General features: G+C 43.8%; 1 protein-coding gene across 1 annotated transcript in view; it reads left to right on the plus strand.

The window, feature by feature from the left end:
* Positions 1-18,976, plus strand: part of LOC117739445 (alpha-1,6-mannosylglycoprotein 6-beta-N-acetylglucosaminyltransferase B-like) — a 109,621-nt gene that overhangs the window by 38,357 nt on the left and 52,288 nt on the right. Inside the window, exons 4-7 of the mRNA XM_034545857.1 lie at positions 6,828-6,937; positions 10,749-10,825; positions 11,187-11,366; positions 15,462-15,626. Of these exons, the coding sequence (XP_034401748.1) occupies positions 6,828-6,937; positions 10,749-10,825; positions 11,187-11,366; positions 15,462-15,626 (532 nt within the window). The remainder of the gene's footprint in view (positions 1-6,827; positions 6,938-10,748; positions 10,826-11,186; positions 11,367-15,461; positions 15,627-18,976) is intronic.

Raw genomic sequence — 18,976 nt, forward strand, 5'->3', positions numbered from 1 at the left:
GGGGGGGGGGGACTCGTAGGGCAAGACTGGGGAGAAGTGTCCTGCTGTAGGAGTCTACTGTCAGGGACTCGGAGCAGGAAGGAACACGCATGTGTTACTGTAGCGGAAATCAATTTCTAGTTATTGCCTTGAAGGGTGTCGTCTGGGTGGATTGAGGACTACGGTCAGGGGGCAATAAGGGTTAAACACAAGAGCTGAAATCAATGTCACTATCATGTTTTAAATATGGGCAATGATCTGATTGCCCTTCGTGACTCCGCTGTCAACCGACAACATTGATAAACAACAGATAGACACAATTGTCTCTTTCAATAAGTTGAAAATCTACTGACCAGGACTCGACTATCACATCATAATAATTATTACACCACGAGGGGCACAATATACTGCACGCTATTCTTCTTCAACAAAACCACAAGGGGTGATTATTGTTTTTGGCATTATCGTCCAGAAAATTCCGGGCACCCTTTCTGCCGAGTTCACGTGGCGCGGGGGATGGAAGTTAGAGACGGGAAGTCTTGCCAGAGTGTCCGGAGACTTTTGGGATCATTTGTAGGATGTCGATTCACAAGAGTTTGACGCCTTAACGAGTATAATTTTCAATGAATAGCTCTGCATGTTTTAATAGAAGCATTGGTCTTGCGGGGGTGAAATATAGCGTGAACGATCAAAATAGAATCCTATTAGGGTTTAGTTGGGGAGCCTGAGTGGCGCAGGGGGAGCTACCACTGCAGAGACCAAGGCTTAATCCCCAGCAACAGAGCCTCCAGCTTGGCTAAACACCCCATTACACACAGATAGCATTACCAGAGATTGCCTTAGTTACTGTAGAGTTAATGTCGATGTTTCACAAAATGTTATTACTTAGTTCATCTTTGATTGCCATCTAAATTATTAGAACATTTGGAAAAATATTCTCTAAAAATGACTCAATGAAAGGACAAAGTTAACCGGAGCATTCAGCTTCACGTTGCAACTGTTTTGCTTTGTTTAATTTCCGATCCAGTGGGGTGATGAATTATTTTCTCGTCTGCTTTTAGACGGAGCTTTGAAGGCGGCACATCTAGAAATTGCCCTTTGTACGAATTGATGCCATCAAACTCCCCACAGAGACCAAACACCATTCACGTTCCTTTGTTTCATGCTTTTCAGACGAGTTCTCCTTGAAAGTCGTTCCCTTCGACAGCGGCACTCAAAAATAAAATCACGAAAATTCAAGAAAAAAAGTTTTTAAAAAAGACATTTAAACAAATGTAAAACATTTTTTTTAAGATTCTGAGCACAATGTTGTCTGATTTTGGCTGAATGGATTAGCGGCAGTTCAGGCAGCCAAACTGAAAAGGATATCGACTGAGAAACCCGGTGGCCACGAACCAACACGCCCACCCTTTGATACCTCCCGCTGAAGGTGTGTGTGTGTGTGTGTGTGTGTGTGTGTGTGTGTGTGTGTGTGTGTGTGTGTGTGTGTGTGTGTGTGTGTGTACTAGAAGTAACACTTGTTAAAACCAGTCTGGGCGTGAGACCAAGGTACACCCCTGACTCAGGGCATAGCCTGTAGGATTAATGGTCACACACACACACACACACACTCACACATGGACAACCAAAGTCTCTCTTCACTCCAATGAGTTCCATTCCATCACTTGCCCTCTTTTCTCTGTCTCCCACTCTCCAGATGTTCTCTCTCTCTCTCTTTATATATATGCATATATATATATATATATATATATACAGTATATATATATATATATATATATATATATATATATATATATATATATATATATATATATATATATATATATTCTCTTTACACTTACCTGACTCGTCATCTTCCTCTTGCACTCTTCTAGGTAAATACAATACAAAGAGTGAGAGAGGGTGTGTGAGAAATGCGAGTGACGTGCAAAGTGTGATTTTGGCCAGCGGCGAGAGGGGCAAATGGAAAGAGAGCTTTATAAAAACATATCCCAAATCCAGGCCAGTCAGGCGCGCTTTCACAGAATGACACACACACACACGCGCACACACACACACACAGACACACACACACACACAGATACACAGACACACACACCGACAGACACACACAGATACACAGACACACACACACAGATACACAGACACACACAGATACACAGACACACACACACAGACACACAGACACACAGATACACACACAAACGGGCGGGAGTCTCATCTCTGTTTGAGCTTGATTGGTGCTGACACACTCCTGTGTAGCGGCGAATGGGACTTGATGTCTGAGGCCCCAGCCTGTGATTCGCCCACGGGGCAGCCACTCGTTAGAGCAGAAAATGGAGGGAGGGAGGGGAACCTGAAAAAAAAACTAAAAAACGGGGGTGGGGGGTGAGACAAAGGAGGGGAGAGGATGCCGAGTTCTTTCGCTGCATTTTGCTGTGCAGCGGATGAAAGGAGAGATTGGTAAGGCGTACGCTCTCTAAAGATCATGCCCTGGCTTGGTTCTACCTATTTCTCACCCATCCAAAGCTCCGGCGGGAGCGACCTTTTATTCCAGGCGGCCTTCTTCTCCACAAGTCACTCATGTCATGCTGCACTTTTGCTGGAAGTTGTCCGCAAAAAAAAAAAAAGGAGACATGTAACTTCACCCCCAGACGGGAGTCCACGGGCTGAGGCTGAGAGATGGAACCACGCCTCGACACACATGACCGCGACAGTAGCTTGGAAGATAGCGATCCGGCACGAGGGCACTGAATTTGAAGATGTAACTGTTTATTAGACCACAGATGAGACTCAACAAAAGAGTTGCGCCTCGCGGCCCCTTCGCCTCACTCCCCGAGGACGGACCATTACGGTTGTCGTAATTCGGCCACAGCGCCACTGTCGAGACTTTATCTCCACTTTCTTGTCACAGAGAGGGAAGCATTCATTTCCAGTCCACAGGAAGGAGAGGACGGGCTTTGCTGTAGATGCTGTAGAGAGAGAGAGAGAGAGAGACGGGGAGCATTAGAGGCCGTTAACAATATTTCGTTTCATCACGTAGATTAGTCCCAAGCGGTCGACTCTCTCAGAATTGGCCTTGAAGATTAGGGCTGATTTGAAAACAGCAGATGCCGTTGTGAGCCCTTTTTCCACCATAAATATGCAGACTTGTATATACAGTCTGGTAAGAAATGTCAACATTAACACCGGCATTGATGCGTTTCATCACAGTTCAGTCACGTGATTTGGTTCATAGCTGAACATATATTTAAATGCGTATATGTTTAGGTGCGCAATTACTCTTTAATCTCTAAAGACTGAGACGTCTCCCGTCTCATGGCTTCACAGATTTGGTAGGTGAGCGTCTGTGTGCATTCATGCACGCGTGTTGGCATTTGTGGGAAGAAAGTGATGTTTTAACACCACGCCACGGGGTGAAATAAGTCAGGACGGTGGCGCACAAACCGGCACGCCGACGCTTTGTCACATGCATCTCTTAGACGGCTTTGGCTGATGGGATGCTGTCAGGACTGTCCCCTTTCCCCTAAGACGATGAGCTCATTAGATCGAGAGCGAGGGAGCGAGGGAGGTTAGGATAAATAAGGAGAGCACGAGAACACTTTTTTTTTTTGTATCCTCAGAAATTCCCCTTGAAGTTATCATTGATTTTCTCTTACCGCCTCTCTCCCTTCAGTGTTCTGCTTCTACCCGGCATCCGTCGGTGGATTTCCTCTCATCGTCTCCGCTCCCCTTGTACTTTCCTCTCGTTTTGTCTCCTCTTTGCTCTTCCTCATTTCTGTTTTGTTCCCCTCATTTGTAAAAGAGCCAACTGTCTACATTCATCAAAAGGGAGGAAGCTTCATCGCAAGTAGCACGCAATTTGGGGCCATCAAATATGTATACCCTTGTATTCTTTGATCATGATTATCTTTTAATGCTTCAGTCGTGCTGTTTTGTTGGCTTCCACGCGAAGGCGCAGAAGATCTCTGTATTATGTTATTCCTGCTTTCTTAACCCCCCCCCTGGTACGCCTGCTCTGTTTGCTGTGGACGGTTGAGCTCCTTCTCTTTATTTTGCCGCCTGCTTTTATTCCAATTTTAGTCGACTCCCGCGCTGCATGCGTCTCTCCTCCTCGTCCTCCTTGGATCTCATATTGCAGTCCTTTCTGTTCTTTCATACATTTCTCTGCCCTTCGTCTCTCCCTCGAAGCCCCTCTCTGTGCTCATCTCTGGGGATGAGTTATGTAGCAGACGTTGGAGGTGAGATTAGAAGATCACGTCTCAGAGGCCAAATTGCAAAGTCACAGTGAGCCCCCCCCAAAGAGACACAGTACAAGTAACAGGGGTTACTCATCTTACCGAGCAAAGACTTCGACCTTCAGGCCAAACACATTGCAACTTTTAGGTACCACAGTACCGAGTAATTCTTTACAGCTGGGAACTTCTGTGAAATGCTCCATGTAATAATGATTTCCATATCCTTTTATAGCCTATATAATGCTGGCTCTCATTATAAGACACTATAAGGTAATAACTTTCACTAACGCGTATGCTGTATTTGCTTCCCTCCCACGTAATGGGGGAAGTGAAATTATAATTAGTTCTGTCAGATGCTTTTATTGAGATAACTCGGTTTCGTCGTGCTTTCACGCTGAGCCTGTTTGGAGAGGTTTACTCACGCTGTGGAGATGTGGCCCTCGGTTTCTTTTAACAGGTGAGTGGAAGTCCATTGAAATAACCACACCAACAAAAGATTTAAAACAACCATGAATTAAAAAAAAAAGTTGTTCTTCCCGACAACTGTGGTGCCGAATGCAAAAACAACCCTGAAAAATAACATTGAAAACGTTCCTACATAGCGAAAGTTGAGAGGTGGAAATTATGCTGCCATATATCCCTTCCTGGTGTGAAACTGGAAGGTCACTCACTCCAGGAAAAGCCTGGATGGTTTGTAGACGGGGGGGGGGGGGGGGGGGGGGGGGGGGGGAATGGGACTGTCGGGGTGTAAAGCGAAGCCTGGATGCAAATCTCTTGATTAACTGGTCGAACATAGTTGCTCAGTGCCCGGGGCCTTTTACATTAAAGGGGGTCGGTTGTGATTTGGACTCTTTTCTGTGGAGGTATTCCGGGCGTGTCCAATTGTCTGAAGGAATGTGTATCCCACGTGGCGGTGGGATCTCACAGGAAAAGCTGGAGGACATGGCTAGGGAGAAAGACGTGTTGGCTGCCTTGCTTAGCTTGATGCAGCAGCAGACCTGCATAAGTGCAAAGCATGGATGGATCTCACTTTATTTTACCAAAGGATAATTGGCTGCACAGCAGTAAAAAAATAAAAAAATCGCGGGTTGTAATGATCAGAGGTCACTGTGCCCTCACAAAATATGCTTTTTTCGTCGATTTGAATATAGTAATCATGACAATTTCACACAAATGGTGATGACATTTTGTGAAGACACTGGTTGGTGGTGGCATACAACCACGAGGCAGTAATTGCAGTTTTTTTTGTATTTGTTTAGTTTTGGCTTAGGTGTCTAAATGAACAAAAGCTGTATGATTTTGACAAAAGGAAATAACATCCGCGGTCCCCTCATGTGTAATGGGCAGGCTGGCATACAGAGATAATGTACATGTCTCCATAAAAGTTTATTTTTTGCAACAGAGATACTCAATAATATGTCAACATGTCCCATTTCTGCAAATTGTGTTGTTGTGGAGACAGCCGTTGCCCCCGAAATATACATGCACTGGAGGATAATGACTTCTTTGTTGCAGTGAACACATTAAACTGGATGCAAACACACTTAGCGACGCTTACAAGTAATTCTTACGAACCTGTTAATGGAGCATGGGGACTGCCTGTGACTTTGATGGCTGCCTCTTTTTTTTGTTTGTTTACACTTTGTAAAGCAGCAATCATTCCCTTGGCTCTATGACTTTTTTCTTTTCATTTTTCATGCAGATGCTGTTGGCATTTAGTAAGTTAAGTCTCATATTCCATCCTCACTCACTCACACACACACACACACAATCAATATTTCTGATCATCATCATGATTTGTTATTGCGCTGTGTTTCATCTTCTGACTTTAATGAGGGTTAATACCATCTGCCAATGAGACAATACAGAGAAACAGGAAGGCATTTTCAGACGGACATGCACACACACACACACACACACACACACAGACACACGCACACATACATACAATGCACACTGAAATTAAGTCATTTGAATGGACATAATGGGCACAGCCGTACGGGCATGTGTGGACATGCAGCCTCGGCTTTGTGTGATGTGCAATCATGCAGTCAGATGTTTCGGAAATATGCAGAACTACAATGAGCGCACACACGGACACAAAAGCATACATCCAACACATACACACACACACACACACACATTTCATGCCATCTCATTATGTGAAGGGGAAGTATCTCGCTCTGCAGAGGAAGTGGTATTAACAGCGCAGGTCTTTTTCCATTTCACGCTCCAACCAAGTGTCTAACAATTTGCATCTCCCACTAACACTTCCACATCTGTTGGGATGTAAAAAGGGAAGGTAGGGGAAGCAGAGAAGGGGAGGCAAAGGGAGGGGAGAGAGAGAAATAAGTGGAACGTGAAAAATGTGGGACAACAATGAGACACAACTATAAGGTGGGCATAACTGACGAGGAGAGAGACTAGCCCATAACTGAAGAGGAGCGATACCATCAGGAGAGGAAGAGCAGGTAAAGAAAGGGTTCTACTGTTTGGCCAAATTGAGTTTCCATAATGCGACAACAGTATGAGGGTCCCTCTCATTTCCACTCTCCTTTGTCCCGTCCCCCCCTTCACTCTGCGGTTGTGTGTTGTTGTGTGTGTGCACAGGTTTCAACCAGCCGGCCTGGTGGAGAGGATCCAAGCTATCGCTCAGAATGTCTCCAACATGGCCACCAGGGTGGAGCAGATACTGCAAAACAGCATGTTGCAAGGACGAGGTACGGTGCCAATCATCAAATCGTCATCATCATAAAATCGTTTTACTTTACATTATGTATACATGAGACATGATTTAGGAAGCATAACGCTTGAAAAAAGAAGGGAGTGTCGTGACTGCGTCACTCTTAAACTGTGTAATACAGACGTAGAGCATCTAATCTGACAGACTCTGGGATTTAGAGACTACATTCTGCTGTAGATCAGCACTTAGCACTTAAAACAATTACAAAGTCCACACATGGCAGACACCCTATATTATTCACAGCCTCAACAGTATGCTGTCAGCAATAAACAGTTGTACACTACAGCAACTAGAATTGATACACAAGTACAAACGTACGGAATAAAAAAAGTAATTTGAGCAAAAGCACAAAAACAACAAAGAATAAAGCACAATGCTAACTACTGCTTGAGACGAGAATACAACAAGGACAATACAGTACATTGTCAACGCTGATTATAAACTTACAAACATCCTGTAAGATTCGTGTTCAAAGCTCCGGGTCCCGTGGCCGCAGGAAATTCAGGATTCGAGTTAAAGTTTAACAATATTTAATGGCAAAGATAATACTCATGTAGCGTTCACGATCGTGGGGCCAGAAAGGAGGAACTCTCCACAGACGGACTGCAGCTCCCAAGGAGCCACAGACCGGGGCTGTCTCGAGTCTCCAGACCAGTAGAACCATGTCTCCAGACCAGTAGAACCATGTCTCCAGACCAGTAGAACCATGTCTCCCCAGAACAAATGCTCGGTCGTTAGTATGGTCATGCAAATGAATTCACACCTAAAGGTTAGTTCCATTGGTCAGTTCAAAGGATGCCGCCATTCTGTTCGCTACGCCAATTAGTAAACAGGCGAGGTCAAAGCTCACTCTTCCGGTCAAGGACAGGAAGTTCCCCTTCACAATAAAACCCTATTATCCTGCCTTCCGAATAAAAGCAACACATTAGGTTTCAATCGGCATCCATTTTAACTATTGTCTAAACAATAAAACATTCATTCATTCTCATGCATCACACAGTTAATCATTACATTTGTCATTAAAACAGAATAATAAAACAGTGATCCTCTCTTATGTTTCACAATACATTCCTCCAGAATATTCCTCATAATATCCCAAATTAATTATCATCTCTTTCTTTATGTATTAATTTAAAACATAAACTTCTCTTATCTACATGTGCAAATATATATAAAATCCACTACAACCTAACAATCCCTTCAACATTAAGTGTTATTCTTCAGTAATGTTGTAACTTGAAGCGCAGCTGGACTCGTGCACAGCTGTCAGCTTGTGTTGGAGCTAAACTTCAATTGTTGCTGTTACTCCCAACGGAACAGAAGAGAATAGAAAACAGATAGTTAGGCTCACACATGCGAAGTGAGAGTGACACACGCGCAGTTTACATTTCTAGCTAGCTAATAGCTAAGACTCGTCCAGTTGCGTCCATCGTTGGCTCGTTCTCTCTCAGCTTTAGAAGGAGTTCAAATTAAGTTACCAGCACATTACACAATCTGGTTAGCAGTGTTAATGTCTAATTATCGGGTGAAAGCGATGTGGTTTCCTACGCTGTGATAAGAGTGTGTGGATGAAGCATTAAGATGTATTAGATTTTTTATCTAATTTCACTAATTTAGCGGCTGGCTTCTTCGTTAGCGTGCCTGCTAATTCCACCGTGTGTTTATGCTACAGAACATAAAAAGCACTAAAGGGACTGCTGGGCTTTGTCTGTGTTACGTTAGCCGGACTTTACTGTTGTTTACCGTTGGTGATAGGAGGCCTATTTATAACAGACTATTTATACCAGCGCACTAGTCAGCGTGATGACGTTTTGTAGTCTCATTCAGTAAAAGTAAAAACTTTAAAATTCACGCAAAGGATGTTTAATGTTATTTCCTATCTTAACAAAAGGGAAACCCATAGACTTTGAGAAAAGAGAACCGGAAGTGCAAAATGCTAATTTCTGTGATCTAGGATTTTGATTTTAGTGGTTTGGGGGGTTCAACCCAAAATCTAAAAACATTGAGATCTAAGTTGCCCATTTACAGCATTTTTGTTCTAGCTTAACATAAGACAAAACCAGGAAAGCGTATAGTTAGATAGCAGATATATTTATTTTTTATGAAAGCAAGAGAGATACATGTAATCAGTCCAGTCATCTTGGCCGCACTGCTCTGTATTACATGTGGGACACCGTGGTCATCTCTGTAAATCTCATCATTGCTTTATTGCTTCCATCCAACCTTGTTGTTTTCGCTTGTCTTGCTCTTGGAGCATTTTTAATCAAAAACCTAAGAACTAACAAATAATAAAACCCACATTATGGTCATTCTCTCCTCCCTCATTGTTTCTCTTGAGGGGGATTGCCCAACTCTTTACATGAGAATAAATGAGCATTACATCTCCTTTTTGTTCCCCCCCACTGCATCTGCAGAGAAGACGGCACACGGCAAAATGAAAACACTGCTGCTTTCTCTAATCACAGATGAATTGAAACACTGCCGGCAGACTTTATTATCATACGGCTCAGTGGCGGTTTATTTATCTCGTGGTCAGGCATGAGAGAGAGAGCGAGAGAGAGAGAGAGAGAGAGAGTTTATAATATCCTTCCCTTCAAGCACCAACAAGGCTTTTATTTTCTCTCTTGCAGGGACAGCAGTCAAGTTTTTATCTAGTTAGTTGACCACGTTTCCAATTGTTCCGACCGCAGCTGCTATTGTAATCATATTTGAAAGCAATGTGTGTCTCAGTGTGTGTGTTTGCAGTCGAAAACCCCCGGGGAAGACTTATGTGGACAAATGTCTCTTTTTCATTAGGCAAATGGAAACGAACAGAACCTAAGAGAGAAGACAAATGTATTGGCTCAGAGATGGAAAAAAAAAAAAGAAGTAGGGATTGAAAGACAGAAAAACAATATGCAATTGAACCCCGGATTTGTTTTCTACTTGGATGACATCATTTCAATCCCTTTTCTCTCTCTCTCTCTCTCTCTCTCTCTCTCTCTCTCTCTCTGTCACTCCCTTCCCCTTCTTTCCCTCACATCAGCAGCAGAGGGGCAGTTAACTAAGTCAGTGGAGCAATTAATGCAGCGAGTGTAGCCTAAGTGAGCAGACGGATTTGCTAGCGTAACCCTAGGATGGCTGGCAGCAGCGGGAGACGGGGCGTGTGCGTGTCAGGCCCGGTGAATAGTGTGCACTGCAGTAGAGCACGATACGAATGCAATGTTGCGAAGGGGAATCCGCGGGGATTTATGGGCACCGACGGCGCGTATGGCATACGCTGGAAGCGATGATGTTAATGATGATGGAGGAAGCGAATATCGCCATAAAAACGTTCACGGGCGAGTGCAACAAAGCCGTTAATGGGAGCGACGCTGTAACCTGGCGGTTCTGAGGGGTTGAGAGCCGTGGGTCAGACAGGTTCACGCCTGCAGTCATTTTGTGAAAATGATTTGATTAAAAAAAAAAGTAACACGTGCAGTTTTTTTTCTGTGTTTTTTTAAAGTCTTTGACGCGTTCCATATGCTGCTAAATGGCCTGATGGATGATTTTACACAGGTATCTTGCTGGTGGAATAGTAATTTTCACCAGCGAATAAAAATTCATATTAAAAGCCTGAGGAGAGCTGAGCCTAGACTAATGAAGCAGTGATTGTCGGTGAAGCAAAACATCTCACTTCACAGTAGTTATATATTGATTTATCATTTAGCTCGGTATTTAAAAAACGAGGGTGGATCCCGGCGCATTACAAAAACACATGTGCGTGTTTTATTACCAATGTTTAACTTTCCCTCACGGTGTCTTTTCAGCAGTGAGAGATGGGACGTCAAGCCAGTGTGAAGTACCACGAGACCTCCGCTTTCCTGAGTGCCCTGGGAAAGTAGATGTGAGTGTCCCATCGGTTATTTTCAGTCGTGGTGATACAGCAGGTGGGATTAACAGGGATGTGACAACCAAAACAAAGTGTGAAGACATTATATGACACACGTTAGACCTTTTTACCTCTGAGCTGCTGTTAGAAAATAACTATATCACTTGTGGTTTGAGGTGTCACACGGCGTGATGAGGGAAGATACATAAGAGACAAACCGTGCCAATTTTGTAAATTTAAGTTCTGTAAAATGTATATAATTACGTAGTTTTATATTTTCCTTGCACCTCTGTAGCAAATCCTCTGTGCACAGCCTTGGGGATATATACATATGATTGTGTTGGTACTTCATGTGCTCTCTCTGTATACCATCCAGTGGATGCGTGCACGTTGGACATCGGACCCCTGCTACGCCTTCTACGGTGTCGACGGTTCAGACTGCTCCTTCCTCGTCTACCTGAGCGAGGTGGAGTGGTTCTGCCCCCCGCTGGTCTGGAGGAACCAGAGCAGCCCCCCCACCCAGTATGTAGTGCAGCCAAAGGCCCCCAAGAGACAGGTGAGGTGAACAAATCTGTCAGACGAACATACAGGTATACTGCACAGCTCGGGCTTGAAGTGACACCGAAGTTAGCACCGTTAGAAGCAGGCAATCCGGGCCGTATGGGTTGTATCGAAGAACACTTGTGGTGATTGACTGTGACCAGAACCATGCAAATAGTCAATTGTTGTCGAGATCTCAGCACAAAAAAAGGATAAAATGCAAAAGTACTGGGTAGTGGATTCTTTTGCTTGATACCCAGCCCTGTATGCACAGTGGGTGAAGGCTACCAGTGGACAGTAAAGATGTACAGTAAATACACAAGTGATTTAGCTTGGCTCACCATCTCAACGTAGCAACTGACAATACCGCGTACCTGCACTGTGAAAGCAGCAACTACTGACATAGGCCACATAAACACAGCCGAACTCCATAAACAAGGCCTAATACATTGATGTTATGACCACAAGTTAATAATCAGCGGTAGCATCTTTCAGAGTAAATCATACAGACTGCATATCGTCCTGTTTAAATATGTTGAATCGGTTGCCAAGCTGAGGACCTGCTGCAGGACCCTTTAACAGGATATCGGTCACCTTTCACCTCCGTTTGCTTAAAAATGGCACTTGAAATAATCAAACTAGCTCCTAGTTTAGACTTTCCAAGCGTGCTCACAGAGGCTATGTGGAAATACTACAGTCGTACAAATGAATGGGGAATCAAGGCAACAGTCCCTTTTGAAATTCATATAATACTGTGAGTTTAGAAATTAGGGCTAAATAATGCCTTTGTTGTATTTCAACCTGTTCATATTTTTCTAATTTTGCTGTCCGTTATTAAAGAAAGAATATAACTACTGTCCGCTGGTGAGGATTTGTAGATCCTGCATTGACTGCGGTTTGTTTTCCAGTGCATTCTGAGTTTAAAGTGCAGCTCTTTATTTGTAGACCAACCAAAATAAATGTGTAGTGTGAAGTATAAAAAAAAACATCAGGACATCAATAAAACATGTCACCATCATGTAGAATCTTGTCCTCGTTAGAAACCCTTTTATGTTATGCTTTGCTGTGCTGTTGGCGCCTAAATAAACAGCTATTCAATAAGCAGTTACCTTAAATGTACATTTCTCTTTAAAATATTTTATAATAAGTCCGGGGAGTCGAGAACAGAGTGAGTAAAAGGAAAGACGTCGGTGGGGCATTGCTGTTTTTATTTTGCTGCTGGAATTAAAAAATACGACAATTCTGTGTTGTACTTATTTACTGTTTTTACCAAATGAAGAATCATTGAAATTAAAATCTTTTTCTCATTCTATCATCAGTCCCAATGTATTCCCTTTGTCATGATCTTGGGTTTTTGTGTCTTGTTTCCTGTTTTTTATTTTGAAGTTCTTGTCTTTCGTGTCCTCGGTTTCTCTGCACTTCCTGTCCCTGTGATCGTCTGCCCTGTTTCCTCCTGTGTCCAATCACCTGCACCTTCCCAGTGTATTTAAACCCTGTTTGTCTCCTGCTCCAGTGTCGCTTCGTCCTGTTTAGATCCCTGGTGATCTCCTGTTGTAGAGCCTGTTGTTTTGTGTGATCCCTCGGTTTAGAGAAGAATTTAGTTTCTTTGCACCGTTAAAAGAATAAAGGTTCTTTCCACCGTTGTCGGCGTTTGGGTCCTCTCTCTCTCTCGGTGGCTACACACGTGACAGCCTTCTTTTTATTTTGTCCTGGTTATGGTCGTTAAGTTGTCCGTCACATGTCCTCAATGCCAATCAAAAGAGGGAGAATAGGAGTGCGAACTGCCCTTTTGTTCAACAGACTTCAGTAATAGGAGCAATCTGCCCACATCCCTAAATAAAGGTTAACCTTCATCTGACCCTCTTCGCTCTCTAATTAAAACAGACCTGATCCTCCTCATCATTTTACTTCACCCTCTATTCCTCAATATTGTTTTTGAAATTGTGGGATCATAATTGAATCCAAGTACGCGCAATATGGATTGTTTTTTAGTCCATACCGGTTACCGAAAAAAAAAGATAACTGGCAGTTTCACATTTATGCATTTTAAAACAAACTTCATAACTTGTTTATGTGCTCCTAAAGGGTGAGAAAGGCCTAGATATTACATGTTTGGATCGCAAACTGACCTAAAAAGTGCGTACTGGCCGCCACCTGCTGTATCGGACTGCTCAGAATCAATTTGGCGTCATATTATTTGCCAATAATTTATCGACAACAATTTAATTATCTGAATAATACACAACCCCTCCCTGAATTCCTTAAACAGACAATCTAATACACACTAACCCCAGTGTGAGCATGATGCAGGGTGACACCTACAAAAACGTCCTCGCACATATCTAGTTAGAGCTCCTGCATTCATCATTGGAGCAGTGAAAGCCTTCGAACCCAAATTCCCTTTCACTTTGTTCCTCACCAGATGTACAGGTGAAGATGTCCTCTGGGCCTTCACCGCACTAATAAGGGTCTTTGAATTTGGATGTTCGTTAAATGGAAAGGAAACACTTCCAGTGGCGTGGTCAGCCTTCTGCAGTGTGTTTGGGAGCACAACGCAGTCATGAAAGTCGTTATTACAGTGATGTATGCACACTACGTGCTTGTGTGTAAGGGTTCACCTCACTTTTTTGCACTTCATTTTTGGCAGCAGTCAATTTTTCAGGAGGTATAGCTAAATGTCACTGTAAACGGAGACTAATATCTCCATCCTACCCCCCTTTGACCCAAATTACTGAACAGCAGATCACAGTCTTCCTCTATCTTGCACACAAACAGGGCAGAGACAAGGTTGTTCTCGGAGGAGAAAAGTATATTTTGTATATATACATATAGTGTTGAAAGCATTAGTTAGAGAATTCATGCTGTTGTAACTTTTTATTTGACAGGGGAAACTAAAGCCAACCTCTGAATACTGTAGTAAAACAAATGGCTAAGTGAACACGGTTCTCTGAGGACTCGTACTTCTGTAAAATATTAACGTTGACAGGGAAAATACTGCATCGTGTTGCAAAATGGTTTGTTTCTCAAAAGAAAATCTTTCAGTAAGTGTTTGCCCTGCATTTGCAGAGAATACAGAGTTGCCATCGCACAGGTTGCATCCACTGGTGTTCTTAAAGCAGCAAATGATGCACTCTTCTTTCACATCTTTTCTTTTACTTGCATTCTGGTGTGTTTTAAGGCGCTAGCATGGATAATGTATTTTGGAAAAGTCTTTGTTATATTTGTTGAAATTCTCTTCACATCCCAACAGCAATCAATAAATCGATCACAACAACAAAAGAAGAAGGAAAGAAGTCCAGTATCCCTGGCTGTGATTAGCCCTTTGGGCCAAATGAAATGATTGGACGGGCTGCCTCCTGGTCTGCGCTACTGCACTAACAATAGCTATGTTTGTTGTTTACGAACATTATGTTATTTTGAAGAGAGTAGCTTTGGGGAGAGGCATGAAGAGAGGTGCTGCCAATTTGGCGACTTTCGCTCTACATTTAGCAACTTTCTGAGCTAATTCTGCTCGCTACTTATATTGGAAAAGAGCTGGCATCACTTGGGTGGGGTTTTACGGTTGGATGGTCGTTTATCCAATATTACTTGCCCAAACTAGCCAATAAAAGACAAAAGTAAAACTCGACAGCCATGCTAACAGCTCTATGAGGATGTCACACTCATTGTGAAGACAACCAATTAAAGTATGTCCAGATGAAGGGGCTTAATGTGAAACTTCAGATAATCCCCAAAGTTCAAAAAAGCCGTTTGGACATCTGCAACAAATCACATGGTAACCCATCCAGCAGTTATCAAGACATTTGACAAAAATGTCAACCTGCCGATGGCTCTAGAGTAAAAGTCAGGGCGTCATCAAAGTCAGTGGGATTTATCCACTGGGAACCATAGATATCCGCATACATTGCGAATTGGAATCCATCTGGTAGTTGTTGACAGATTACAGTCCAGCCCAAAGTGGTGGACCCATTGACACTTCCATACCAAGTGGTAAGCCACTAGCGTAGCTAAAAGCTTGAGATCAAATGACTGTGGTACTCTGATTACTACATTCTCACGCTTTCTCGTCACTTCATTCCATTCCTCCTTTTACTTCCATTCCATTGACCAGGCTGCCTTCCGCACTGACCTCTCCGTGCTGCTGGACCAAGTCGGGGCAGGAAAGGAGTCCCTCAGCTTCATGAAGCGCCGAATCCGCCGCCTCGCGCAGCAGTGGGCGACGGCCGCCAACCGCCTGGATGCCACGCTGGAGCAACGCTGGAGGGACCAGAAGAAGGTGAGCGAAGTGTTTATTCTTTCAACTGTGATACGTGATAGGTACGTCGTGAATAATAAATATTACCACATTTAAAAAAAAAATGTTGTCATGCCTGAGTGCAGCTGAGAAAGACTTTGCAATTACCAAGCGATCGAGAGCTTGTCGAGTGTTAAGAGTGTTTCAATACACACCAATGGACAACAGTGAGTTTTCAACAGTCTATTTCAAAAAAGCTACAGCAAGACAAGCACAGTAAAGTACACGACTCAAAGAGATGGACACATGTCGAACAGTTAAATGGAGGATTCAAGGCCTTTTATCAGCTGCTTCTTGAGGGTTCTCACTTTGAATGGTGGTAGGAGACAAATGATAAAGTAGGTAATGATAGGTTGTCATCCATTACTGCAGTCTGAATGTTTCTTCCGGTACTGGTGTCTTTATGTAACTGTAAAAGGTCTCAAAGCTGTCTCAAAGCTGCATACTTTAAAATACGAATGTATTGCGTTATCACACTGTGGGATTGTTGAAACCTCACTTTGGTTAAAGCGGTGCAGCACGGACTGTTTCCTGCTAGTAGCCACGCATGCCAGGGGCTTAGTGTGGGAGAAAGGAAAGTAGAGAGAGAGTGAGACTGAGAGGGTTTAAAAGGTGAGAAATGATGATTACGAACTATCGGGATTATGATGAAATGCAGAAGAATAAGATGAGAAAGGATGGACAAGAGGTGGATAAATAGTAGTGGGGAAGGTATTTTAAAGTTTCAAGGGTTCTCTAAATGTCAACGAAAGCAATATGTAATAAAAACTTTGGAAGACTTTTTCGCAACGTATTTTCCGCATGTAATCTTTCACTACACGAGCCTCCCTCCCCATCACATGTCTTTCCCCACTCTGAGTCGGCTCATAATCTCTCGGTTAAGAAAATACTGAGGAATGAATGAGTTAATGTAAGGGGGAAGATATACACATCCTGCTCCTTCTCCCCATAATGTCTCTCTTTGGCCCCATTACTCTCTAAAATACGTTAACACGACGTGGAAATAGTCCTCCGTATCTGAGATGGATGTGTTCCTCTCTTGCAGTGCACTGAGGGGATTTGTTATCCTCCATCATGGCTGCTGTAACAGTCTATAAAGCTTCACAGCGTGCCGCAGCTATCTGCACAGCAGATGTGCTGGTGTTTGTAAGAGTTAATAGACTTCCCCGTCAAAAGCAGTTTATCACAATAATTAGAAATGGGAGGAATAATGTGTTTGTGTGTGTGCGCGCAGGTGCGTGTGTCCATGAGTGATAATTGGATATCGTTGCGGTAAAAGCCGAGGACAGAATCTCATACATTTAATTTGAAAATTAAATCTCAGTCTGTACCGGTCACATTCACCATTTTTCAATTATTTCCCTCTTCCCACGTGGACAAATTCCTGTTCATTATGGAAGGAGAAAAAAAAACGCTCACTTTCAAAATTAAGAAGTTTGATTTTAATGAACTCTGACCTCGGTAAAAACATTGTCTGACGCGAATTGGCTGCGGACCTGCACTCGCCTAACCTTTGTCTTTTACACAATCCCTCGCTTCCAGTGGCAACTTTAGCATTCTGCTTGAGTGTGCAGTCTTTACAATTCCAACGGGGTTTCTGTTGGTTCAGTTCTGTTTCCTTGTTTGGCTTTCTCTTTGATTGTGAGCCGAGTGGATGTTTACTCAGAGAAAGAATAAATTAGCAGAGCAGAGAGCCAAGCGTGCAGGGAGGAGAGGATGGAGAGGAAGAGAAAAAGCAGGAAGGTTCTTTTGAACTCTGTGGCAGAGGAGGTGTGGGTGTGTGTGTGTGTGTACACGAGAGTGACCGTGAAAACTTTGAGAAATGTAATTCTGAAGTCAAGTTGAGAGCTAGACGTTTGAGAGATTCGATACGCAGGCTGCCGCGCTGAATGCCTGAAATATTCTCGGAAATCTCTTATTTTCTGATTAATCTCCCTATTTTCTCTGTGATCGTGGAGCTCAGAACGAATATAATCAACCTTTTGCTGCACTTTCAAAGCAGGCTCCGTTTGTGCCGTTATCAAACTCAATCAAAAGCCCGGGTGCACTCATTCAGCCATTAAAACGTGGCTGGTGGAATCATTTGTGTGGAGCAAAATTGCGGCTCTCCTGTTTTTCTTCTTGGAGACATCACATCAGACATATTCAGCTCAGCCGCCGCACGACGGAGAAGCTTTTAAGAGACGACAGCACAGATTCAAGGACGCTGACCTTATCCCGTCGCGGCGCGAGTCACCGTCTGTCTGGAGTCGGCCTGAGTGTGAAAGCATCTTTGTGTGCACCTGCGGCAACTTCACAAGCGCACACATTTAGTGTGTTTGTCAGCACATGCCAAACGGTTCATTTCCCTCCTCCCCGTGTCGGCCCTCTTGAGAGTTAATTGACCTCTGACTGATGAAGTGCAGACTGAGTAGGAGATTAATGGGATGTGGAAGGGGAAGTGGGGAGCAGGAGGGAGATAAGAACAAGTTAAAGTAGAAGACGTGAGGAGAAATAAAGACGGGAAAGCCGGTCTGTAGAGTGTTGAACCCGAGGGTGTCGGAGAAGGTGAAATTAAGGGTAGGGTAGCGACGGTTGGCAGCGCCAGCTTGCGTTGCCACCCGTGGCCTTCCATCGGACAGCTACGACCTTCATAAGGGCCACAGAGCACGAGTGAGCCGGGTCACACATACACACACACACACACACACACACACACACACGCCATGTCCTGCACTAACAGATGCTGAGACGAGCATTAGCATGCCTCTGTCGTTAGCCAGTTAGTTCTGCTCTCCTGCCTTAATATCTGCGTGCCAAGGACTCTTTGAGGATTTGACATATTACATGAAACGTTGTTATTTGTTATATAATTGTGTAACAAAAAAAAAACACATTCAGAAAAGGGCCGATGTTGTGAAAAGACCTTGATTTGTGCTTCAAAGTGCCTTTACGACGCAGGAACACCGCGTCGTAAAGGTGAGCGAGAGATTTGAGCATGAACGTGTTGCCATGGCGCCGGGCCGTCCGGCAGGTCTTTGTGCTCCATCCCCACAGGACGTGAACAGTGGAGAGTAGCTCTCTCTTCCCCCCCCCTCGAATCCCTCGGGCTCACGGCGAAGGAACCCGAGCGTCCACACGCAGAGTTCACTGATGTCAGTGTGAGACGGATGCAGGCAAACAAAGCAACAAAAGACACAAGAAGAATGCAACACCCCATCGGCGCACACACACTCAGACACACGCCATCTGGGAGCGCCATAAGTCCACTGCATAAAGAGCTCCGCTCTCTCGTTGTGAGATCAGGTTCCTGAGGGAGGCAGCTGGCCGCGATGCAGGAGTTTATGAGGAGG

The sequence above is a fragment of the Cyclopterus lumpus genome, chromosome 1 (genome assembly GCF_009769545.1).
Source record: "Cyclopterus lumpus isolate fCycLum1 chromosome 1, fCycLum1.pri, whole genome shotgun sequence".
NCBI lineage: Eukaryota > Metazoa > Chordata > Actinopteri > Perciformes > Cyclopteridae > Cyclopterus > Cyclopterus lumpus.